This window comes from Lissotriton vulgaris, chromosome 10, assembly GCF_964263255.1.
Source record: "Lissotriton vulgaris chromosome 10, aLisVul1.2, whole genome shotgun sequence".
Classification (NCBI taxonomy): Eukaryota; Metazoa; Chordata; class Amphibia; order Caudata; family Salamandridae; genus Lissotriton; species Lissotriton vulgaris.
In genome coordinates, this window is record NC_141698.1 from 473341163 (window position 1) to 473368730 (window position 27568).

General features: G+C 42.3%; 1 protein-coding gene across 1 annotated transcript in view; it reads left to right on the forward strand.

Moving 5' to 3' along the window:
- Positions 1-27568, forward strand: part of LOC147685423 (syntaxin-binding protein 4-like) — a 986001-nt gene that overhangs the window by 145041 nt on the left and 813392 nt on the right. The window contains exon 6 of the mRNA XM_086939786.1: positions 12665-12794. Within this exon, the coding sequence (XP_086795912.1) occupies positions 12665-12794 (130 nt within the window). The remainder of the gene's footprint in view (positions 1-12664; positions 12795-27568) is intronic.

Here is a 27568-nt window from a genome sequence, read left to right on the forward strand (position 1 = left end):
TTAACTTTAGGTGTGTGTTGTGGTGTTTACAGGTGGAGAGGGTTGGAAGTAATTTATTTTTAAATGTATGAATTAATAATTGGTAATTAATTATGGTAATTGTGCAATTAATTTCAGGTGTGTTGTGGTGTTTATAGGTGTAAAGGGTGGGAGGTAAGTTATTTGTAATTGATGAATTAATAATTGGATATTAATTAAGTTTAATTAATTAATTGGTAATCAATTATGGTAATTGTGTAGTTAATTTTAGGTGTGTAGCGTGGAGTTTATAGGAGTAAAGGGTGGGACGTCATTTGTATTTAATTATTATATAGTTAAGTATTGTTAATAGTTTATATTTATTTTGGGTATTGTAATTGTTTTGTGTTTTTACTTTTAAAGGGTGAGTTTTAGATACATTTCAATTACTTTATAAATAGTTGTTACTAGTAATCGTTTTTAATTTAAAAGTATGCTTAATTGTGTTTTATTATTTAATAGTTTAATATAGGTGTGAGGATATTATAGTGTTTAAGTGTGTGTAGTTAATTAATGATTATTATGTTTTTTTAAATTAATTAGATATTTTTTATTGATTAATAATTATGTTAATTATGGAAGAAAGTTTACATTTATGTACTAATTATTTTTTTGTTTGTAAATATTTTCTAGTTTAAAAAAATTCTTTTTTTAATGAATTTATTTATTTGATTTGATATATTATTTGTAGGTTTTTGTTCTATGTAATTAATTCTTATAATATATTTTCTTTTTTATATATTTATTGTATTTGATTTTCCTTTTTTAAATATTGTTTATTTATTTGTATCATTTTTTATTTTAATATTTTTTATTTTTTTCTAACTGTTTGAGTGTGAATAGTAATTTTTGTGTTTCCGCTATCCAACACTATCCCTACTGTTGCAATCATTGGAGTTGGAATAGTAATTTTTACCCATCCGCTATATAACAATTTCCCTACTGTTGCACTCAGTAGAGTTGGAATAGTAATTTTTACCCCTCTACTATCCAACACTTTCTCTACTGTTGCACTCAGTGGAGTGGGAATAGTATGTTTTACCCCTCAACCATCCAACACTTTCCCCACTGTTGCACTTAAGGCAAGTCAAAAATACTTTATTCGGCTAATGAAAGACATAAAAGCACACCGTTAAAACATTTGAACACCTTTCAAAGGACCAACGATACATTAAAAAAGAGAGTGTAATATACATGTCCGTTAGAAGTGTCCTCATCATACACATATTACATACACAATAATTAATCACCTGGGTCCAATTAAAAAAGAACACATTATATAATAACATCCAAATATCAATACATTTAAATACTTTCAGCAAATAAAATACTATAGTAAAAGTTGCTTGACAAATATCCCCATGATAAAGTAAAAGAGGTGCTTAAGAAATACATAATATTATAGACAGATTTAAGATGGTTATTTTGCAGCTACTCCAGGGACATCTTCTTCCTGAATCTCATTGCTCCTAGCAGAAAGCTTGCTACCCCAAAGCACATTACAGAAGAAGGGTAGCATTTGTGAAAATAACAAAGCAGGCCTTACTTGAACAAAATTTGCCTCTCTCAGTAGCGGTATTATAAATTTCTTGCGAAGGGGGTATAAAATTCACAAAAATAAGTTAAAATGCAAAGTGTCCTGTTCCGAAAAAATTGTCACAGGAGCAATGTTCTATAGTACCTGGCTGTGAGAAACCTTTTAGAAAGGCTAAGAACCTGGGTACCTGGTTCAGCTGGAATCTAGTTAAAACAAAACAAGGTTGTATGTTTGTTACTAGTGACAGATAGGGTTGTAGATTTGGGGCTAATTCTAGGCCCTCCCTGGTCACCTGCCACCTGCCTAAAAACTTTATTTTAATATCCTTGATCGCTGCCTGTCCTAACAATCTTGGTTTACTATACATATCTGAGCAACCCAGTGGAGAAGTGTGGCTCACGGTGTAGAGCAGGCAGACCCAGAAGCTGAGGTCGAACCCGGGACCAGGGTTCAATTCCCGACGCGGCAGGGTCTTGAGCTCAAATGTCCACGGACTCGATAATTCTCGCTTCGGTGCCTGCTCTAATCATGGGTTCTCACTCTGCAACTCTGGGCATTAAGCTTGCTTAATCTCCACAACGGCCCCCCTGCGGCCGGATGCCTGGCTTTCACCTTGGGGATGCCCTGTAGGGGCTATCTCACAGGGAAAAGCCAGGACGGGTTCCCAAGGCAAGCGCCGGGAAACCTCCGGGTAGCTGTGCGCTCAATAAATGCAATAATAATAATAATATTAACCCAGCAATGTCAATTGCCCCCTGATATATTTTAACCATGGAATTTGTAGAGCCCCGTCAAGGGCAATACAATAAATGATGACCATCTGATTCAAGGTGGGAGCAATACTTGACCAGATCCTCATCCAACACATCAGTGGTGCAGCAGCAATACAGTCCGAGATGTAACCCAGGCCAAGTTCCTCATGTAAAATAAAGGCAAGGTACTAGAGAGGAGAGCCAGGAGGCCCCACATGAATTTAGTCTTGACCCCCTGAATATCCCTCACATCCTTATAACCCCATACATCGCACCCATATGTCGCCATAGGGATACATTTCTCTTTATAAACTTCAGTATGGCAGCTATTGGTTTGAACCCCAATCTTTGGCAAAATCCCATACAGCCCCAACTGCTCTAGCCAAGTGTTCTTTTCTAATTGCCTTTGTGCAGCCCAGGTCCCTTTATCATCAAATAACACTCCCTGATATGGAAAAGTGGGCACTTTCGCCAATTTCATCCCTTTGCAGAAAAACGTTGTCCTAGCGGCCTTCTTGCTGCCCATTGTCATAGTATGTGACTTTGTAAAATTGGTAGCTAGATTTAATGATTCCATAAAATCAATAAAAACATTTAAAAGATTTTGGAGACCTATGGCGGTCCTAGCGAACAAGACAGCATCATCTGCGTACAGTAATGCTGGCACCAATTTGGATCCAGCTCTTGGGATATCTTGAGTACTGCCTATAAGCTGCTCTCCCAGTTTATTTATGTAGAGTGTAAACAGTAGGGGTGCCATAATGCACCCTTGTTATACCCCTAGTTTGACCTCCCAGGGGTCCATTAAACTACCGTCATTCTTGAATCTTACTGCTGCCATTGTATTATTGTGGGCATAGTGTAAAAAGAATACCAGACTCAGTTCCATGCCCAAATTCCCCAGTCTCCACCACAGTTTTAAATGATTTACTCGATCATAAGCTGAAGTTAGATCCATAAATCCCATGTGCAGTATGCCCCTCTGTGCTATGGTATACTTCCTGACCAGGCTTACATTTCTACATTGATTCAGTGTGCCTCTCCCATGCCTGAACCCATACTACAAGTCGCTAATGACATTAACATTTTCTAACCATGATGAAAGCCGCGTCAGGGTGACCTTACCCTTAATTTTGACAGGAGAGTCCAAAAGTGACAGAGGTTTGTAACAGGCAGGATCATCCCTAGCACCGTTTTTAAACATTGGGATGATAATGGCCTTTGCCCATGATGGGGGAAAATCCCAAGTAGTAGCAGCATTAAAAACCTGCGCCAGTATTACAGCCAATACCAAGGGATCTGCCTTATACAGATCAGCTGCTACCCCATCAGGGTCAGATGCCTTTCCCCCTGCTGTGGCAAGAATAGCTTCCTGAACCTCAGCAGCATTAAAATGAAGTGATTCTAGAGGCAGGATAGGCTCCAGATGTGGCTCCAACCTCTCCAACTCACTGTCACTATACATTCCCCCACTCACCGGAGTGGGAATGCACATTTTTACCCCTCCACTATCCAACATTTTCTCTACTGTTGCACTCTTTGGAGTGGGAATAGTCATTTTTGCCCCAATCCTATCCAACACTTTCCCTACTGTTGCACTCACTGGAGTGGGAATAGTAATGTTTACCCCTCCGCTATCCAGTACTTTCCTACTGTTGCACTCACTGGAGTGGGAATAGTAATATTTACCCCTCCGCTATCCAACAATTTTCCTACTGTTGCACTCACTGGAGTTGGAATAGTAAATTGAATTCCTCAGCTATCCAACACTTACCCTACCTTTGCACTCAGTGGAGTGGGAATAGTTATTTTTTACCCGTTTGCTATCCAACACTTTCCCTACTGTTGCACTGATTGTATTGTGAAATTTAAGTTTGAATAGTTTTTAATAGTTTAATGTTTTAATTTATTAGCGATTTTTTAAAAATCATTAACATTTATTATTTTGTCTCTTAGTTTAAACCTTTAAGATAAATTAAAAATAATAGTTTATTAATTGTTTTAAAGTAAATATATGTATACATAATTATGTTTGTGTCTTTATATTTTTATTAAATGTATTTGTTATATTTCATTAAAATGTATTTTACATTTATTTTATTTTGTTAAATCATATATAATATTAAATATGTTATATATATTGTTTTATTTTATATTGATATAAAGTCGATATTGTATACATCTATATTTTTCACGTCGATATTTTTTAGTCAATATTTTTGTACTTACCTGTTTAAGTATAGGAGTCGATTTTTTTTTGTTTATATTTTTTACATCGATGTAGTGCCAGTAAACCGTCTTAGATGCCCACAGGCCTCCTGTATGGAGCACAGGCATGGACATTGCAGCAGACAAGCAGGGCGAAGAGATCAGGAGCAGCAGGAGTCTCCCAGGTTGCAGCCTTGATGCCCAGAGTGAAATCCAGCAAAGTCCAGAGTGTCCAGCCAGTCGAAGTTGAAGTAGTGTCTGAATTGAATTGTGTCCATAACGAATCTAGAGACCCACCATCAGGTAAGCCCTTAAGTACCCTAAGGAAAGGGTTGGGATGATTTGTGAGTAGCACTGGCAAGCGCTCCAACCCTGCCCTCATACATTAAACCCTGTCTGGGAGGTGGTCACACCTCCCTGTGACAGGATACTTATTGTTCTGCTTTCCCCTGCTTGAACTTGGCTCAGCAGTAGGAGGGCACGATCATGTCTCTAGTTGGCAGCAGCCATTTTGTGCTGTCTTTGTCTAGAAAACTGCTACCGGGAGCACGGAGGACCTAACAGAGGGCCTTTACAGTGTTTGGAATCATACCTCCTACACCGCTTATGGTGTGGGAGGTATGATTCCAACATGTTTGACACCAAACATGACAAGGTTCGTTATAGACAGTTTCTTGATGGTCATCGGGTAATGCTGTGGTGCCCCTCTATATGTTATATGGTGTCTCACTTACAACCCGGGAGAATGGACTCCGAAGGCTGTAGGGTAGTCCTGCCCATGAAGGGGCACCCTCACACTTAGAACCAAGCACCCTGCCTTTATGATTGTAAAGGCTTGCGTTACGGGTGACCTATAGGTTTAAAGTGCAGTGACGTTAGATATAGGGAAATCTATATCTTTCATAAGTGGTGCTAGCACTAGCTTACATATTAGGTTGGCTGCACCCGGCCAGGTACGCATTGGGCAGTGCACACACCCTCTGTGGCATACATTTCAACCCAGACCAGTTCTTACTGATGCTGTATAGCCTTGACGGAGAGGTAAAAATGTTATTTCACTCACTTAAATTAGGGCAGGGGGCGTGCTTTTCACCAGCAGTGGTAGGTCTTTCTTGATCAGATTCTCAATCTATTCAAGGAAAGGCTGGGGCCGGGCTGCACCCGCGGGGCCAGGCCACAGAGCACACACGCCAGGCCCAGTGCATACAGGCCGGTCTCTGAGTCTGACAGACACTGCGTGAGCGTGACTAGTATTACTCCATTCCGTCGGTCCATCCAGAGAGTGAGACTCCGTTCTGGAGTCTCAAAGCGGGAGCTCAGAGGAAATAACAGGACAGGACTGTGTGGTAGCAGTAATCAATTCACCAAGGTACCAGAGCAGCCGACACACACAGTCCCTCCCCCGCGCGCCAAGAGAGAGGATGATGCCAGTCACCGTCACTAGCTGCTACAGAAAAAGCACCCCTCGGGGACTGGCCAAAAATGATGCCTAGGGCCATCATTGGTAGCACTTTCCTGCGCTACAAGATTGACGGCCCTGGGGATCCACAGTATCGCTGGCCTGTTCCACACACCACTATGCTAGGGTGCCTTGCGCACTGGGCAGCATGTACAAGCAGGTGCTCTTGAACTGACATACATACATAGGCATATACTTAATAGTATATATGACCTCTGCCCAGCCGGACAGGTTTTTTTAATTATGCAATTTTTTTTATGTTACTCCGTATAAATGACAGTTATACAAAAGTGGGCACAGCCTGTGACCCACAAGAAACAAGGACAAAACAAGTGACACAAACAATTATGTAGAAACGCTCAAAAGCGGTCTGTACTCATTCCTTGGTAATACAGACTAGTTTACAATCACAGCAACCCATTGTTGTTCAGAAATTATGAAGTCAAATCAACATATGGTGCATTTAGGTCGACGACGTTTCGATGCAATTACACAATACTTGCATCATCATCAGGACAAAAAATAATATGTCATGTTTGTCTTGGAAATTGATTACAATCACAAAGCCTCGTGATTGTTCAGAATGGCTCCATAGTAAGCAATCCGCACAGCGTTAGCCAAATGGTTTCGTTTTCCGTGAGAAATAATAGATGGTTATTTCGGCCGTTCAATGCGATTGGTCCTGGTTAGTACTTCATATGAGGGATAATCTGTTGCAGCATGATGGCTGGACTGGGGGATTCTGGCGGCGATCGCCGCCAGAATCCCCCCGTCCAGCCATCATGCTGCAACAGATTATCCCTCATATGAAGTACTAACCAGGACCAATCGCATTGAACGGCCGAAATAACCATCTATTATTTCTCACGGAAAACGAAACCATTTGGCTAACGCTGTGCGGAATGCTTACTATGGAGCCATTCTGAACAATCACGAGGCTTTGTGATTGTAATCAATTTCCAAGACAAACATGACATATTATTTTTTGTCCTGATGATGATGCAAGTATTGTGTAATTGCATCGAAACGTCGTCGACCTAAATGCACCATATGTTGATTTGACTTCATAATTTCTGAACAACAATGGGTTGCTGTGATTGTAAACTAGTCTGTATTACCAAGGAATGAGTACAGACCGCTTTTGAGCGTTTCTACATAATTATTTGTGTCACTTGTTTTGTCCTTGTTTCTTGTGGGTCACAGGCTGTGCCCACTTTTGTATAACTGTCATTTATACGGAGTAACATAAAAAAAATTGCATAATTAAAAAAACCTGTCCGGCTGGGCAGAGGTCATATATACTATTAAGTATATGTCTATTATTTATTTGATCCTCAATGTCTAGGGTCCCCTGTTCTGTAAAATAGTCTACTGCCCAAGGACCCTAGTGTGATTCCTTTTGGGTTTCCCTTGTCGTGTCAAAACATACATACATAGGCGGCGGCGTAGTCTTGCGAAATGGTAGAAAGTAACGGCCCTGCTGGGTAGGTTGAATTGCTTCCCTGTTATAATCTTTTTATACATCGTCTGGGTCGTGAATATGAGTACAGTCTCTATCATTTTGGTGACTGTGTCCCCCCCCCCGATGTAACTGCCTATGTCATGCATGAGCTTGTGAGCTTTATCACTTGTCTAATTGTTACAATCAGCCAATAAGTTCTCCTTTTTACACTGCCAACCCAATGCATTTCACGCCTCTGGTTCCAGCTTATTTGTGACGCTCTTCTATAGAACACATATCTGGTGCTGCCCCTTCTAGTCCGCTGCCAGGGACTGTAGACAAGTAAACAGCAATGGTGGCATGCAGCGGGCTCAGTGCCTGCTGAGTTCTAACTGTAGTCCAAGGATGATGTGCTTGGCTGTAGGACTGACTGCTGCTAAATGATGCTTCCATCAAAAGCTACAAATTAGATCCTGTCTTATAGAAAAACCTACCACACCTGGGGTGCACCCCGAAGTCGAGAGCAAGGGCACCCTTTTTTCAGAGCTCGTAAAGGGAGCGATCAAACTGGAGCTCCGTTGGTTGACAGCGTGTGTGTGTTTGATGTTTGATTTGGGTGGTTAGAGATTTTGTTCATGTTTAGTCTTGGAGAAAGGGGGAGGGGGCTTTTAGTTAAGCCATGGTCACCAGAACCCATGCATTTTAGGTGTTGAGGTGTCCTTTCAACATTAATAATATAAGCAAACCATGTGTTGCAGGGAACATTTTTTCTTATAGCAGAAGCTACCCAAGCTTCAGGTTTTGTACATAGAACAGCCTGGTGTATGCTGTCTGATTAAGAGCAAATCACAAATACAGGATGTGGTGGGCGTGGTGGGGTCATTGCTGGCACAAATTGCGGTGTCATTCTTTTGAGGCACTGTGAGGTAAACTTGCCAGAATTGCTTGCATTTATTTTGTTGAACGATTACCTAGCCACAGTTTATTTGGGGATACCTTAGGTATCTGCAGAGAGCATATCTCTGAACCCCAACCCATGCTGCCCTGTTTGACACTTTGAATTTGTCAGCCATGTTTTATTTGCTTTCTGTTGGACTGTACAAAGACAGCTGGCAGTAAACTGCCCTCTTTAAATGTAAATATCCATTTTCTGAAGAGGAATTTGAGACTGTGGTGATTTTAATTGCTCTTGATTTGGGAAGACCAGGAACATCGCTTGCCCAAGATCACACAGTTTGGTCAAGTGGAGATTGCGGAATTTGACTACTTATCACCTCCTTTCTCAGTCAAAATATATTTAGATTCCACACCTTTCACCTGCTGCTTTTGTGAGGCATGGTTAACCGGACACACAGCTTAAAATCGCCTGAACCCAAGATGCCCCTAGTCTTGGCTGGGGCAGCTGTCCCATGTGAGCGGCCCTGCATTCATTCACAGCGTGACCAACGGCAATTTTTGCATGCAGTTAGTGGCGCTGACACCCCTCATCACCAGACCCCTTTGAAAATAAGAAACGGGGGCAGGGAATTGTCATATGGGGTCGGTACCTGTGTGGCGAGGGCCTGGCTTCAGTTCATCTCAAGGGCATTGTTGTTTTTAAAGCCACACAGAGACGGAGAGGAGCTGACATTTGAGGATTCTTAAGGTTTAATGGAAGGTTGACAGGGCTGCCAGCCCTGGGTTGAAGCAGACTTGTGTACAGACGGGCACTAACACCAGTTATTTGTGGTGTTTAGAAACCATGCTGGTGGCACCAAGTGCTTGTTCTAGCAAACTTTGACCAAACTGCATGTTTGCCACATTTTTTTAAGAATTATTTTTAAGCACTTTTGTTCGGAAAATTCTTAAATTAGAATCAAAACTGCCTGGGCAAGGGTGCCTCAAAACATGGAAGCTACCAGGCGCCAAGATTGGGCAACTGTACACCCCAGCAGAACAAAACAAATGTCTAGGTCCTTCAGCGCACACGCCCGTGCACATAATGATGCATACAGACCCATAAAGGGGTCAGCCAAGACTGGCTAATGGCAAAACACATGCACCCCAGCCACTTGCAGACAGCGGTCCGTAACGAGGCAGGCACCCTCTTTTATCAAACACCAAGGCTGTTTTTTCTTTCTTAAAAACAGCAGTCATGGACACAGTGGAGTTCTTTATCAGCAATCCAAGTTTATTGCACAAAGGACCGGCAAGCACACTCTACGCGTTTCAGGATACACTCCCTTGATCACGAGTCGTGCCACAGTCAACAAGGATCGCAGCAATGTGGGCGCTAAACACATGGAGATGGACTATGAAGGTGACTGGAAACAACTTACTTGCTGGGCTCTTGAGACGATTCCCCTGAATGAGAGGGGGGGTAATCGAGAGATGAAATTGCGACAGCGAGAGTCCAGACAAATCCTGAATTTCAGGACCTTAACTCCCTTTGGTCTGAACCAGAGTGAGGAACTGTATGTGCACTTATGATTGGTAAATTGATATATGAGAAAATTAATTCATACCTGTATTGGTAGGAGGTTGTTAGATATAAAGGGTTATAAAATCATTCCCAATTTTATTATGGTTAAAATAAACTTAAGATCCATTAAAAATTGCACCTGGTATTTAATATTTAATATTTGAAGTGGTAATGAGCCCCTAAAAAGGAGAATATCGAATTGATACCATCTAGTTAGGCCCACTAGAGGGCTCGATCCAAATCTAAAAACTTCAATTTAATTTCAATTAAATTAAAATAAAATTAAATCCAATTAAAAGAAATTCCATCACGAACAACGTGTGGGTGACAAATGAGATAGTGGAATATCTGTCCTCTTCTCTGATAGGGTACAAATAAACAGTGCGCACTGTTTTTCTGCCAATTGCGGCAAAATAACGAAAGATCTTTAGATGTGTACTCATCTACCACACCAATCTTAATGGGCCGAGTGACATTAATAAGTATTAAAACCTTTGTAGAATTGGAAGTAATATCCTAAAATAAATGTAAATACTACAACTCCAAATGTAAATAGGCACTTAAAATATAAAGAATTACTACATCTCCCATAATACATCAGGTATGGAGTTTTGCTTGGTCAGTAATCACATGATGTGGGAAACTGTTTTTATTGTCTAAAATTGTTTGCAACCATGTAACCGTGATCAAGCTATCTAGCATAGCGAAACACGTCGGTTGTCTCCAGATACCTTATGAATTAAAAGACTGAATACTTGGGAACTTGACAATTTGTGAGTGTGTTTCACTCTATCTTTGAAAGAAGATTGTTTTGGGATATATATATATATATTCCATTCTTGCTTCTCTCTGCAGTGTTAACTTGCAGAACACTGACAACAAAGAGAAGTGCTGGAATGCCAATACTGACATGATGAATAAGCAACTGCCTGCGATCGGAGACAGGGAAGGGGGCATATATTATAGCCCCAAGCTTTTCTGCATAAATATAGCCTAGTCACTTTGGCTAGTATATTGATATCTGATGCCTCGATCAGTTTTATCTCCATGTCAGAGTACCATGCTTTCCTGTGAGGGACGCACAAGTAATATTCGGGTTGGAGCAAGGCCCTGCAGTCAAAACTAGTGCCAAGGTGCCTACTGGCTATTCAGACTTGAATGTCTCAAGTTTCCCCAACATTGAGTGATAATAAGACCAAGCTTTTATAGGTAGGTTCATACCAAGAAAGATGGGATGGGGATCTCTCGCCAATTGAACTTGGTCAAGCAATCTCTCCTAAACTAAATGTGACTTCCCTGGGGGTTTCCTTGAATTTTCAATTATCAATGCATTTCCAGATAAATACACTTACTCCCTAATCTTTTTTCCAATTAAAGACTTTGGAAAAAGCGTTTGGTTTCCTTCCAAAATAATCTGCATACCTCATGTATTCATTCAAAAATTGATTGTTGTGATCTTTTGTATACAGGGTTCCCAGATTTGACTCTCAAACATTTGCAACAGGCTCAAAACTATGCAGTAAGAATTATCTTGGGGCTCAGGAAAAGGGCATCTATCTCAGTAGCATGTACAGCCCTACATTGGATACCAAATAAACATCAAATTGAATTTAATACTTTATGCCTTATTCATGGTTTTTTATGATCTGGAATTGTTCCATAGCCACTTGATTTTCACGTTAAAGATCTCAATTAAAAATTCAACCCAAAAAGACTCTTAACATTCGTCATCCAAAGGTTTTACAAATCTAGGATCGGAGGCGTGCCTGATATGTTTTCACAGGAACACAGGATTTATCAGGGTATGGCTTTACACATGCTCAGCTTGAAGTACCAACATTTGGGCTTCTGTGAGTCCAATACAAATCTTCTAATAATATCAAATTATGCAGTGTTACTCTATTTCTTTGTTCTCTTAAGTGAGGCATCTAGAATAGATGCTCAAGAATCACAGATGCCTAAAATGTGTTTTGGCCTCATTATCTCGAAATAACCAATTAAAGATTTTGGAAAAAGCTTTCGTTTCCTTACAAAATAATTTGCATAAACGGGTCATAACCTCATGTATTTATTCAAAAATTGATTGTTGTGATCTTTTGTATCCAGGGTTCCCAGATTTGACTCTCAAACAATTGCAACAGGTTCAAAACTATGCAGTAAGAGTTATTTTGGGGGCTCAGAAAAAGGACATCTATCTAAGTAGCATGTACGACCCTACATTGGATACCAATTAAACATCAAATTGAATTTAATACATTATGCCTTATTCATGTTTTTTTATGATCTGGAATTGTTCCCATAGCCACTTGATTTTCACGTTAAAGATCTCAATTATAACTTCAACCCAAAAAGACTCTCAACATTCGTCATCCAAAGGTTTTATAAATCTAGGATCGGAGGCGTGCCTGATATGTTTTCACAGGAACACAGGATTTATCAGGGTATGGCTTTACACATTCTCAGTGTGAAGTACCCACATTTGGGCTTCTGTGAGTCCAATACAAATCTTATGATAATATCAAATTATGCATTGTTACTCTATTTCTTTGTTCTCTTAAGTGAGGCATATCGAATAGATGCTCAAGAATCACAGACGCCTAAAATGGGTTTTGACCTCATTACTTCGAAATAACTCCTAAGCATAAATCTCCTTTTATGCGTGTTTGCTTGCACATGAATGCATGAGTATGTGTGTGTGTGTACGTGTGCGTGTGTATAGTTATATTGTTATAGTTAGGTTCTGAGTACTTTGAGAGAATCTGATTTTCCCTGCCGATCTCTCCTTTAGGTAGATACCTGGAAAGCACCTCTTCTGAGTCGTCTTCTCGTTCTCAGAGTCCTCAACTCTTGAGCCCAGCCAGCTCCTTTGGCCCATTCCCAGGGAGTTCTGGATTTTCTCCGCAATCCAGCTGCACAAAGTAAGTAGCATTCAGAGACATGGGAGATTGAGTCTCAGAATCCATGTTGCCTAGGATTGCAACTGTGACTACTAAATTGTTTAGCCTTCTTCGCCTCTTGTCCCTTTGTCAAATAATGCTCCTGTTTATTATTGTCCATCTTCTTTCTACAAGTGTACCTTATAAGTTAATTGTCTGCCCATTAGCAGCATTTTTATTCTTTGTTTACTTCTAGTTGCTGTGACCATATTTCACTGTTAATGCTCATTACCTCATACAGGGACACGTCTTTTGATCCAATACATTATATATTGGCTGCTGTTTCTGCCTTTATATAATGGTCGATCGCAACATCCTACCAAATTTTATTCCTATAAACATTTTGTGACTGTTTTTCATAAAGTTATATTTTGGAGACCTGCAGAGAGCATTGTTTTATCTAATATTAATACCTATTTTGTCCCATGTCATATTTTTTCCATTCCAAAGAATATTCATTTATATTTAGTAAAATATATATATCAAAGTTGGCGCTGTGTCTCTAAATAGTCAGTGTGGAAAGAGCCTACTATGCAATTTAATGAGGGAATGATATGTCTGAGTGTGTAGACATGAGGAACTCCTTACTGACAGCTCAAGGAATTAATGGGGTATGTTGAAAAAATCAATAAGGTTGAGATGGGTAACTGTTTTTTGTGAGTCTGCCCCTAACACAGAATAGTTTGTTGACAATGTCAGGTGTAGCTGTGGTTGTAATCTTATGGTCACCCTACACCACTGTCATGAGTAATTTGATAGAGCAGGACCAGTTATGTTAAATATGACAAAACTGGGGAGGAAGCATTTGAAAGCTGAATATTCCAATTGATGTTGGAGGAAAAATCATTTGAGGAAGGTTGCATGACTGTCTAGCAATGTACTCCACCCTGCGGAAATATAGTCCTATCCATATTGTCACTACTCTAATTCAAGTTATTTGGAGGGTCAATGTATAGGATGGAGAGTGTCTGAGTCTTCATAAGATCCTTTGATTTTCCATAACTCTTAGTGCAAATTCAAATAATAATTAAAATAATTTGAAGGTTAAACCTTATTGGTTTAATTTAACATTAAAATTGTTACAGAGACAACTAGTACTTAGTTACTAAATTATGAATTAGCTTAATCAAATTAGTCAAAGTCATCATCTGTGAAAGGGCTAGCACAACACCAGTCTTTAAAGTAAGTCAATAACAAGAACCAGGTTTAAGCAAAATAAACAGACTGACATAGTGAAAAGTCTAAGTATAAAATGAATTAACAGACTGTGGAGTGGGGGTTAGGGCGGGACGGAATAACAGGCGTGGAGGCCGTATGAAGTGCGCTATGATTATCGAGAACTTTATTGATTATACAGAAAGTTAGTCTAGGAAGTACGGTGGTCCGGGTGGAAGTCCAGGTACGGGTGTAGGGATGAGGTTCCGGGGATGCGTCGTCGGTAGGATGTCCGCTGCTGGTCTGAGGTTGTCTTTCCGTGGTGTAGGTAACGGTGTGCCCCTCGGAGGTAAATAGAAAGAGACAGGGCGGTTAGTCCAGAGGACAACGAACCTCGTAATACTGTCACCAGCACCGGGAAGTGAGAGGGGTTTGAAACGGTCGTGAGGGAGGGTGGTAGGGTAGGTAGAGAGAGAGGAAAATCGGTAGCGGGTAGAGAGTGTGGTTGGGAGGGGGAAACAGTGCGCAGTTCTATACAGTGTTGGTGCACGTTTTTACAGTGAGTGTGGTTCGGGAGACTATTGACGCTATGTACACTACTACAAAGGGGAAACACGGAGAAAGGTAACAAGGTACTCACGTGCCCCGCCGTAACTCTCCTCCGAGTTACGGCCGCTCTCCAGCCACCTCCTGAGGACGCCACCAGTCCTCACACCAGACGTCTTCTTCGTCTTCTTCTTTTCGGCTCTTCCTTTCTTCTCCGCTTTCCGCTGCTGATTCTTCGCGTGCTGCTAACTCCTGCCACGAGTCCGCTGCTGGGAACCCTGAGTCCTCCGAGTCGTCGGCTTTTCTACCATCCGGTCGGAATCCAGTAGAATGACTTCTGGGGTCAGGTGTGGTCACTTCCGGTCCTTCAGTACCCGCCACACTTCCGGGGTCACGAAGGGTCAGTTCCTGTCCGCCATGTACCGGTGTTACCGTCGGCGCCTGTGGGGAGATAGAGAGAGGAGTAGTTCCGAAAGTATGGGAGTCCACATTGGTTCGCCGCCCCCTGGAGGTAAGGGTTGGCCCTTCACACAGACTAGTGCAGAGTCTGCTCAATTTAGAAGCCCAAGTAAGTCCAAGTATAAATCAACAGACAAACTGGCATAGAGCCAGCATTCAAAGCCAGTGCAAACATGTCTGGCGCATCTCCCAAAAATGTGATCTTTCATAGGGTTTTAGATAGAAAAGCCACACAAATGTAAATACTTCTAATGGTCAGACAGGGTTGGTCTAGCAGTCTATCGTGACATTAGTCAATATCCATTCTAGTACATGGGAACACCTACTTCACTGCATATTATTGAATGGGGTACACATAGAAAATAAAGGCAATATCATCATGTTTATATAATACACAAATATAATAGACAGCTTAGTTAATGAATGGTCCACAAAAAAAGTATTGAGAAAGAATCCTGAATCCTACATAGACAAGAACATTCTGAGCATGGCTTCATCATGAAGAAAGAACATTAATACAATTGTGCTAGGTAGTACCAGGCAAAAAGTGTCGCAATTGGCAGCTATGGCAGTGAGCTATGGGGATATACAGCAGTGAAGGGCATCCAGGTGGCAGAGAATAATTTTTTTAAACAATTATTGGGAGTACCAAAAGGAACCTCAAATGTATTCGTTCATGAAGAAACTAAACTCCCATTCATCAGCGACACGTTAGCTATCCACCCTCTGCTTTTTTGGTTAAAAGGCTGGTTAAATAAAGATCTTACACTAAATCACCAGCTACTTAATGAGACCCTGACTCTGGATAACATGCTTAAAATTCCCTGGCTACAATATTTGAAATCCTGCTTTAACGACCTTGGACGACTGGATCTCTTTTTAAACCCTGAAACGATTACCATCGAGGATGTGGTCTATGTTAATAAAACCTTTTCCCTATGGCAAAAATTTAACAGAGAAGGTGCAGAACTGGTTATACCTAGTGTTCGTAACTTCATGTTACTTAAAACCGCCCCCTCGCTGGAACCTTATCTAACATGGCCTATTTCATCTCATGAGCGGTTTCTGTTAACCAGATTCAGGTTTAACCTTTATCACCTTCTACTTGCTGTCCCAAAGGGAAGTCATAAAGGGCAGGTCTTGCCGCCCTGTGGCTGCGATGTTTCATCTCCACAGGACCTAATGCACTTTATGTTCTTTTGCCATTATTATGATGTTCCCCGTAGACTCTTTTTAAAACCTGTTTTAAAAAAAAATGAATTTCACCCAGGTTCGTCTGGCTCTTTGCTTCCTGCAAATGTTGAGCCCAGAAAGCACTTTATTTGTGGTTGTTTTTTTAAAAAAATACATTGAGACTGAGAAAAAGCCTCCCAAACTAATGGAACCTTGTACCGTAGTCATGGTATCAACTACATTTTAGACTTATGTTTGCACTTCTGGGATGCAAGATTTTTAACTTGTTTTGTATTAATATACAAAGGAACTGTTTTATTACTTGCACAAGTTTAACGTACATATTTTTAATCATATAATTGTCCTTTTTATTGTTGAAATATCACTTTTATGGTTTGCTATTTGTAAAACCGAATAAAGTATTTTGACTAGGACTATGAATGCAATTATATCATGCACATCACACAGCCCCATTAATGAAACTTCCATTTTGCAAATTGTGTGAAGTTGAAAAGCGCACAGAACATATGCACTTGTAAAAAGCTTGTTCACATCAAGTAAACTGCACAATTATTTCCCCAAACATGAAAAGATGTCAATGCAGGACTACTTTGGCCTAGTCAAGCTCACTTAAGCACATTAAAATTAGGCATTATTTTTCTAATTCATAAAAATACTTCTACAACAGGAATGAGTTAGATTACTGTTACCCAAGCACAATACACCCCAACTATCATCTACTGTGAATGTTACTAATAAGACTTTGTCAGTTTAATTCGTACCAGCAGAAAGCCCAGGGTTGTGATTCACAAAAGCCTTGACAAGTATGTGTAGTACTACTCCTCTGGTACTCCTACTCCTGTAGTATTTATTAAGCAAGGGCGAATTTTGCAAATTCGCAATCCGTGAATTTGCGGATTTGCGAATTCGCAATCCGCAAAATTCGCGAATTCGCAGATTTTTTTATTTTTGCGTGTTCGCGGGTGTTCGCAAGGCGCTTTGCGTGTTCATGGGTGTTCGCGAGGCGCTTTGCGTTTTCGCAGGCTTTTTTTTTGCTTGGTTAATCACTGACACCCTCTCGTTTTTTATGCCCATCTGCCCTCTGTACCACTCGTTTCTGTGCCCTTCTGCCCTCTGCCCCACTCATTGTTTGTCCCCTTCTGCCCTCTGTCCCACTTTTGTGCCCTTCTGCCCTCAGCCCCACTTAGAATGGTGCCGGCAAGCTGCCAGCGCCATTCTAAAATAGCTAGAAATAGCTTCAACAGGAAGCACTAATAGATAAAGTAAAGCAGGTGCTGCAGTTGAAGGTCAAATTAAGTTACACAATCATTAATCACCCCAAGTTTGGGGTGATTAATGATTGTGTAACTGAATTTGAGTAGCACCTGCTTTACTTTATCTATTAGAGCTTCCTGTTGAAGCTGACTTTTGTAACTATTTTAGAATGGCTCTGGCAGCTTGCCGGCGCCATTCTAAAAGAGTTACAAAAGTCAGCTTGAACTTTTGTCCCAATCCGTTCCTGGATTGCAAATTTACCGAAAATCCGCAAAATCCGCGAGCGGAACGGATTTTCCGCCCATGCTTAGTATTTATTACTTCACATACTCACAAAAACAGTTCTCAAAGGTATTGATGTAGATCTACACACTAGCTGGCCCAGTATTCTAAGTGTGTACTTCTGCACTGGGAGTGTTTACAACTGTGTATATATAGTTCAAGATTTTAGATGTAACCTTGGGGAAAAGAAATTAAAGGAAAAATAGACATATGACTTTAGACCAAGCAGACACCTATACCAATTTTTTAAAAAAATGTTTCAAAAAGTAGTAAAACATAAAATAAAGAAATGGAATATAAAAATGGTCATGTGAATTTAGACTTTCAGACACTAAAACAAATCACATCACAAAAATGTAGAATAACAGATGCACATACTTAAAAAATTGCAAACAGGTAACATATTAATCAATGTTTTATAACAAATGACTCATCTGACATCTAACCATACTCTATACACACCCGAAGACACATCATAACTTATTGCATATCTGAAAACACATAAATGCACAGACACACACAACAATTCAACTATGCCTGATGGTTGGCTCCACAACATCTCGTAGCCCAGGCTTTAGGATTTTTGCACCCCCAGTTGTGATGTTTGTTAAGGGGTGTATTATTTTCCTCAAATGATACCTGTTCCCTGTTATTTCAATTTACAGTCCTACAAAACATGGGTGGAGATCTCCGTCTACAGCATTTAGAACTACATTTGACCGATTTGTGCCAAAAATATTCACCTAAATTTACTTATAGACATTTTACAGTTGTTTTTTGAGTTGCAGTTAGCCCCCACCTCCTCATATACCGGTCTGGGGACAGCTACACCTACTACTAGGAGTACATCTCAGCATTAATTCCGTTTATGAAATATTTATACACAGGTGAAGGAGTAAAAGTATGTGTAAATCTCAAACCTTTGTGAATTGGGCCCCAGAGCTTTCAGAGAACCATCTTTTCTTATTACACATTTTGCTCAATGAAATGAGTCATGCACACAGCTTAAAAAACATTTGAAATCATTATGAAGAGACTGAGTCTCCCATTGAAAAAGTCAAATGGTATGTAAATTGCCCTTATTTAGAGGTATTACTGAACGCAAGCCCCTAAAGACAAAGGGGGAGTCGAGAGACTAGTCAGTTTTGCTGAATTAATCATTTTAGATTCACAGTCTATTATAATTTTCCCACCTAGAGGTTGGTCGGAAATGTGTATCTATCAATATCAATATTTGTTTATTCAATTATTAATTAATAATCCTAAAAGTATAAACAAGAAGTTTTAAACAATATCATTTTCTTTTTTTTCTTTTTTTGAAAACCTTTATTGTGCATCAAGTCAGAACAAATACGGGCCTACAACCTTCCGGCCGGCCACGATAACATTTGAGCATCAATGCGACTTTACGGCGACACAGTAAAATCTTTCGTTATAGGCAAGCATTAAATGGATTACACTGTAAATACCATATTACCATGTCTCAGGATCAGTGAAGGTTAATTTAAGGTTTTCATCGCGACAATTAAGGTCAGGTCGTACTACTCCGCACTAATACAAGCAAGAAAAAGAAAACTAGGTCCATGTAGGTGGGACTTGACAACAAACACCCGGATCAATCAGTGCTGCTCGCAACATGCAAGTTCCAGCCAGAGGACGGTCACACAGTACGCACACCCCAAGAGAGGACGCAACATCCGAACCAACACCGCGCCACCACCCATCCCCCAGTCTGCCTAACACGGGCCTAGGAAAGACAAAATTATATAATAACAAAAGGCACCATAGAAATAAACACCAACTAAAATGTACCCCCCCACCCTACACACATGCAGAGGCTACGGCCTACCCCCCCCCCTAGCAGAGTGTTTCATCTCCCCAAAAAACCCGAAATGTAGTAAGAGAAGAGAAATTGAGAAGAAGAAAGAAAAGGGAAAAAGAAAGAGAAAAAGAAACACAATTCACATAAGACCAGGGAGAGAAAGAAGAGTATACTACCCAACTACTCCCAGGAAAAGGAAAAAGCGGGGAGGAGCCCGCGGGGAGGAGCCCACCCAACAACCGAACTCCCGGTCTCCCTCGCCCCCATTATATCCTGCGCCATATACAACACAATGTCAGAAAACTGTAAACCCGGTGGACCTGAATCAATAACACCCAGTACCGCAGCACAGCACTAGTCCTCCCCCCAGCAAACGTAGTAGACATCAGGAGAGATCGACAGCGACGTGTAGCAAAAAACAGGACATTAAAGACTACTCAGCCAATATTGCAAAATGTGTGTCAGTCCAGGTCTCCGCCAGCCGATCCAACCAAAGCGACAACGGGCAAGCCATCACCCCTGTCCGGACCGGCAGAAGTGTTCCAGGCTTGTCCATTGCTGCGAGTCACCTTCAACCAGGACAAAGAAGCAAGATGGCCGCTTACGAGGAAAGGGAACAATGAAGACGCATCGTGCCGCAGGGTCCCAAACACAGTAGTAACGTGCCACAGAAGCTCCAGTGATAAATGCAGCGAGGGTAACATTTGGCAAGGAAAGTGAAGAGCTGGGTCTCGATAGATAGTTCGTGGGCAAAGTCATAGCCTCCAAAGTGAAGGGCGTCTCCGCAACTGTATCCTCGTCGATGAGTAGACATGTTACATTGTAACCATGAGAACGCCTCACCACCGTCCCTTCGCTCGGCAACATTGTTTCCCCTCCAGGAGAAAGCAGGGGCGGCGGGGGATCCTCCAGCCGGGACTGTCCCGTGTCAGTCATTGCCTCATCGAGCCTCCGGGCCAGCGCCCGGGCAGTGCTCCGCATTGCCACTTTCAACTCCACGAGGGCAGCCAGGACATCTCCACAGGTCGGGTCACTACGAGTCAAACACCGGTTCTCACTATCCCGCTGCTCCCTCGGTACTGTCAATGGCACAGGGGCACAGGGGCACGCAGGCACTATATACCCAGGGTCAGCCCGCGTCTCGGCAGGAAGAACAGGCGCCATGTTCATCTCCACTGCAGGCAAGTAGTGGCGAGACGGGGGTGACCACATAAGTCAATGAAGCAAGGGTGTAGCCACCGGGGGAGCTCCGAGCACAACTCGGGGACAGCACAGGGAGAGAGCACTCCACGTTTACTGTGAGAACCGGCCGTCCACTGCGGGAAGACGCACCAAAATGGAGTCCGCCCGTTTCTCTTCAGAGTGGCAGAGGAGAGCTAGTCTCAGGGGCCTCCAGCGTTGTTCATGCCACCGTCAGCGCGAGAGGGAGTCCGACTCGGATGAAAGGGTCCGACTCCGGTCGCACGGCCAGCGCTTTACACCCCCGAATAAAAGTATACAAACCAATCTATATGACATTGTCAAAAAATCGGGCCACAAGTAACAATCCACACACGCATATCTTCGGATCGGCAGCAAATATCCACGCTCCTCTTTGGCGTTCTGCGTAGGCGCCATATTAGAATAGGCTTTCTAATATGGCGCCTACGCAGAACGCCAAAGAGCAGCGTGGATATTTGCTGCCGATCCGAATGTATGCGTGTGTGGATTGTTACTTGTGGCCCGTTTTTTTGACGATGTCATATAGATTGGTTTGTATACTTTATTCGTCTCCTCTTTTAACAGGAGGGGGACGTTTTGGTGGAAGAGCGTCATGACTCAATGATACAGACATTGGGTAAGTTAGTTGATAATAATAGGTTTTTGCGGACTTCGTTTTGAGAACTATAATAGTGATTACTTGTTTCTGACTGTTACAGAGACTTTTTGACGATATAGCCCTCCAGATCTATTATGATAACACTTGGGAACAATATCCCGCATTGTGAACTACTGAATTGATTGAGGACAATATCAGAGTGATACATATACTGGGTAAGATTTTGGACTATTAAATAGACAGGCAGGCTTTTGATTTATAGCTGAGTTGATGATTAGAAATTAAAATATAAACAATTTCTCACTTTACAGCGTATGTCCTCTAAATATACTTGCAACCAGGTAGTGTGGTAATTTGTGCTATTCCTCGTATGTTGCATTATTGTCACGCTCATGATATAAGTTGCTAACGCTTTTTCTGCGTTTTTAGTAACTATAGGAATTTATCACCTACTGCACCGAAGGAACCGCACTTCGTGTGATCCTTTATAATAAGGTGAGCGGGTTTTTAATAACCAGTGCTTAAATAGAGAATAGGAAACAAGAAGGAATAGGGTTCATAAACTGTCTTGTCTTTATAGTATTATTAAGGAGTGATTGGATTCATTGTGAAGATCTTTGACTCGTGTCTATGATTATGTTGGTGAGTCTTACTCTACACATGATGATATGAATACCAACCAGTAGTGTGCGTACCAATTTGGCTCAGCAGTTACTAGGGGATTTACTCGTATATATCGTATTGAATAATGAATAATGTTGCCATAAACCTATGATAGTCACAGGACAATCTTCTGGAATAAGATATAATGATCGTTGATGTAAATGTATCCAAATTATGGTTGTTAGACTTCTGATAAAGTATCTCAATGGTTACTGAGATAGTGTGTTGTCAGCTATATGGAAGACGTGTTTGGTGACTTAAGTTTACGTTCATTTTGTTAATCAGAGGTTAACCTGGAAATAAGACAAGGAAGCTAAAATTCCAGGAAACATGATTTATTTCGAGGTGAATATTCCTTATTAACAAGATGTCGATTGTTTCTGGGTTATAAGGTATTCACGGATTTGTTGAGCGTAAACTTTTTGTTAATTTCAACTGGGTCATCTATTTTCTTTCTTTCTCACGAGAAGCACCTACACTATCACTAGCTATGCATGATATTTTTTCCAGGTGGAGGCTACTATAGTTCCCCTTCATTTCTTAAACATATAGAGATTTTATTTTAAATATGGGCATTGTTTATTTTTTTGGTTACAGCCCTGAGGAAGTCTAAGGGTTGTATAAATACACGACGAAACAAGTGTTGGATGATGTACCATCTATACACAAAGACTGATGTACCGAATGTACAGAAATATTTGATCTGAATACATTTTGAAGATTCAAAGTGACTACAACTACTGATGAATGGACTTGAATTCACTTGATACACTGTGGCTTGCCAGCTATTTATAATTTGTGTAACTACAATACTGTTGGGACTTATATTGATTACACTATTTGTGTGCTCAGGGGGAGTTAACTCATCCAAGGTCCTGGTTCCAGTATGGCTAAATTGTTCGATTCATTTATTGATCTGGAGCAGGTGCCTGCATTGTGGGGAACTCTCATTGTTATATTTTTAAAGAAAGAGAAAGATCCGACTAAATATGGGCCTTACCGGCTGACTTCTCTTATTAACCCCGAGTCGGAGATCTATTCTTCTTTACTCCCCAACTGACTATCAGTTATGATTCCTTCGCGTGCCGATCCCATACAGCATGGGTGTATTTCTTGCTCGGGACAGCACCTCGCATCTTCACACAGTTATCGCTGCTTTGGAGGTGGCTTGTGTACTGAACAGCCCGTGGGGCAGATTCTGCACGACCCTTGCAGGCACTCGAAGGACCTCCTGGCAGTTCTTGAGCTCGCTGATGCTGTACACGGGTTCTCATGCTGCTTTTAGGAGTCCAGTGAGGGTCTCATATAGGTCGTTAACTGCACAGATTGTGTGTGCAGGGATCTGACTCAGAAAACAAAGATTAATAAAGGCACCAGGCAGGGCTGCCCTCTTTAACCCTTACTCTTTGCACTGTACTTAGACCCCTTTAGACCCCGTTGCTTCAGTCTCTGGGTGGAACTGCCATTTATTTTGGGGTACACGTGACGTTGATGGATTAAACCCAGATCTGTTGACTGGGTGTGAGTGTTTGAATGGTTCAGATGTTCCGTCCATCACCACCCCTTTTTGTACCGCTTTGTCGCTATAAGTTGGCAGGGTATGCTCAGACGTGAGTCCCTTGCTCACTTTGCCACTGGTTGCAAGCAAGCCTGGCTGAAGACGGCTGTAGTGCCAGAAACTGGTCCTAGGAAGCTTGTTTCCGGTCCTGGGAAGACATGGCTTGGCAGTTCGGGGTGGACAGTTCCCATGAGGCACAGGATCAGACTGATTTGCATCTGGCCATGTCTGAACTGGGGTGGCTGAGTAAGCTAAAGAATGGTGATGGATTAAACCCAGATCAGTTGACTGGGGGTGAGTGTTTGATTTGCTCAAACGTTACGTCCATCATCCCCTTTTGTATCGCTTTGTTCGCCCTAAGTTGGCACGGTATGCTCAGACGTGAGTCCCTTGCTCACTTGGCCACTGGATTCAAGATAGCCTGGCTGATGAGGATTATGAATCCGAAACCGGTACCAGGATGCTTGTTTCCGTCCAGGGAAGACCTGGCTTGGCAGTTCAGGCTGAACTGTTCCCATGAGGCACAGGGTCAGACTGATTTGCATATGCCCATGTCTGAACTGGGGTGGCTGAGTGAGCTAAAGAATGGTGATGGATTAAACCCAGATAAATTGACTGGGGGTGAGTGTTTGATTTGCTCAAATGCTCCGTCCATCATCCCCTTTTGTATCGCTCTGTTCGCCCTAAGTTTGTTTCCGGTCCAGGGAAGACATGGCTTGGCAGTTTATTGCTGAACTGTTCCCATGAGGCACAGGGTCAGACTGATTTGCATATGGCCATGTTCGAACTGGGGTGGCTGAGTGAGCTAAAGAAGGGTGATGGATTAAACCCAGATCAGTTGACTGGGGGTGAGTGTTTGATTTGCTCTAAAGCTCTATCCATCATCCCCTTTTGTATCGCTTTGTTCGCCCTAAGTTGGCGGGGTTTGCTCAGACGTGACTCCCTTGCTCACTTGGCCACTGGATTCAAGATAGCCTGGTTGATGAGGATTATGAATCCGAAACCGGTCCCAGGATGCTTGCTTCCAGTCCAGGGAAGACATGGCTTGGCAGTTTATTGCTGAACTGTTCCCATGAGGCACAGGGTCAGACTGATTCGCATATGGCCATGTCTGAACTGGGGTGGCTGAGTGAGCTAAAGAATGGCGATGGATTAAACCCAGATCAGTTGACTGGGAGTGAGTGTTTGGTTTGCTCAAACGCTCCGTCCATCATCCCCTTTTGTATCGCTTTGTTCGCCCTAAGTTGGCAGGGTATACTCAGACATGAGTCCCTTGCTCACTTGGCCACTGGATTCAAAATAGCCTGACTGATGAGGATTATCAATCCTAAACAGGTCCCAGGATGCTTGTTTCCGGTCCACAGAAGACATGGCTTTTCAGTTCGGGCTGGACTGTTCCAATGAGGCACAGGGTCAGACTGATTTGCATATGGCCATGTCTGAACTGGGGTGGCTGAGTGAGCTAAAGAATGGTGATGGATTAAACCCAGATCAGTTGACTGGGGGTGTGTGTTTGATTTGCTCAAACGCTCCGTCCATCATTCCCTTTTGTATCGCTTTGTTCGACCTAAGTTGGCAGGGTATGCTCAGTCGTGTGTCCCTTGCTCACTTGGCCACTGGATTCAAGATAGCCTGGCTGATGAGGATTATGAATCAGAAACCGGTCCCAGGATGCTTGTTTCCGGTCCAGGGAAAACATGCCTTGGCAGTTCGGGCTGGACTGTTCCCATGAGGCACAGGGTTAGACTGATTTGCATATGGCCATGTCTGAACTGGGGTGGCTGAGTGAGCTAAAGAATGGGGATGGATTAAACCCAGATCAGTTGACTGGGAGTGAGTGTTTGATTTGCTCAAACACTCCGTCCATCATCCCCTTTTGTATCGCTTTGTTCGACCTAAGTTGGCAGGGTATACTCAGACGTGAGTCCCTTGCTCACTTGGCCACTTGGTTCAAAATAGCCTGAATGATGAGGATTATCAATCCTAAACCGGTCCCAGGATGCTTGTTTCCGGTCAAGGGAAGACATGGCTTGGCAGTTCGGTCTGGACTATTCCAATGAGGCACAGGGTCCGACTGATTTGCATGTGGCCATGTCTGAACTGGGGTGGCTGAGTGAGCTAAAGAATGGTGATGGATTAAACCCAGATCTGTTGACTCGGGGTGTGTGTTTGATTTGCTCAAACGCTCCGTCCATCATCCCCTTTTGTATCGCTTTGTTCGCCCTAAATTGGCAGGGTATGCTCAGACGTGAGTCCCTTGCTCACTTGGTCACTGGATTCAATATAGCCTGGCTGATGAGGATTATGAATCCGAAACCGGTCCCAGGATGCTTGTTTCCGATCCAGGAAAGACATGGCTTGGCAGATCGGGCTGGACTGTTCCCATGAGGCACAGGGTCAGACTGATTTGCATATGGCTATGTCTGAACTGGGGTGGCTGAGTGAGCTAAAGAATGGCGATGGAATAAACCCAGATCAGTTGACTGGGGGTGAGAGTTTGATTTGTTCAAACGCTCCGTCCATCATCCCCTTTTGTAGCGCTTTGTTCGCCCTAAGTTGGCAGGGTATGCTCAGACGTGAGTCCCTTGCTCACTTGGCCACTGGATTCAAGATAGCCTGGCTGACATGGATTATGATTCCGAAACCGGTCGCAGGATGTTTGTTTCCGGTCCAGGAAAGACATTGTTTGGTAGTTCGTGCTGGACTGTTCCCATGAGGCACAGGGTCAGACTGATTTGCATATGGGCATGTTCAAACTGATGTGGCTGAGTGAGCTAAAGAATGGGGATGGATTAAACCCAGATCAGTTGACTGGGAGTGAGTGTTTGATTTGCTCAAACGCTCCGTCCATCATCCCCTTTTGTATTGATATATATTTCATAGCAATCACACTGGCAAGACTAGATCTTGCACAGCAATGGCTGCAGAAGGACCCACTTGCCCCTCTGAATGGTAGTCTGAGTCTTAGATCTTGCACAGCAATGGCTGCAGAAGGACCCCCTTCACCCCTCGGTATGGTAGTCTGAGTCTTAAATCTTGCACAGCAATGACTCCAGGGTAACCATCGCGGGACCATAATTCCATCGGACAATCTTATCAGTATCCATGTGAATGTGTATACCGAAATCCTATGTCGAATCAGAGCACCAGTCAAGCGGAAACTCGCAATCCCATTTCTTTGTGCAGGGAGTGATGGGGAAAAGTACTGATTTACCCCAGTTGATGCCCAGGCTGGAATATCCTACAAATCGAATGATCTCCCTGATAAGAGATTCAAGATTCTCTTCAGGAGACCCCACATAAAGGATATTGTCATTCGCATAGAGGAAAATGAGTAGAGTGTCCGTCTTGAACTGAAGTCCTCTATGTAAATGGCGTTCTTGAAAATGTCTTAATCGGGGGGTTCATTGCTAGGATAAAGAGCAAAGGAGAAAGCAGACACCCCTGTCTAGTCCCAAGAAAGAGGCAAAATAACTGCAATATTGTACCATTCAGACGAAGTCTGGCAGTGGGGCTATGCTATAGTAACACAGTAAGGGCGATGAATCAGTTTGGCAAGCCCATTCTATTCTGCGCATTACTGCCAAAAGGAAAGGCCATTCCAATGAATGGAATGCTTTTTCAGTTTCAAGCAGCACTGCGGCTGCCGACACCTCCAGCGATATTCTGTGTATGACAGCAAACAATATCCTCAAATTAAGAGCGGTCGACCTATGAGGAATAAAGCCCCATTGGGCCGGGGAAATTATCCAATCCAATAGTAGGGCTAGCTGCTTCGCTATCATTTTTGCCAATATTTTATAATTGAGATTCATTAGTGAAAGAGGTCTAAATGACCCGCAAGCTGTCGGTTTTTCCAGGTTTGGGAAGCAATACAATCACCACTTCACGCAATATAGGGGGCAACTCTCCACACTCTAGTGCCTCGCTATAGACCTCAAGTAAGCGCGGAGCTAACAGATACTTATATGCCTTGTAGAAGTCCCCCGTAAAACTGTCTAGTC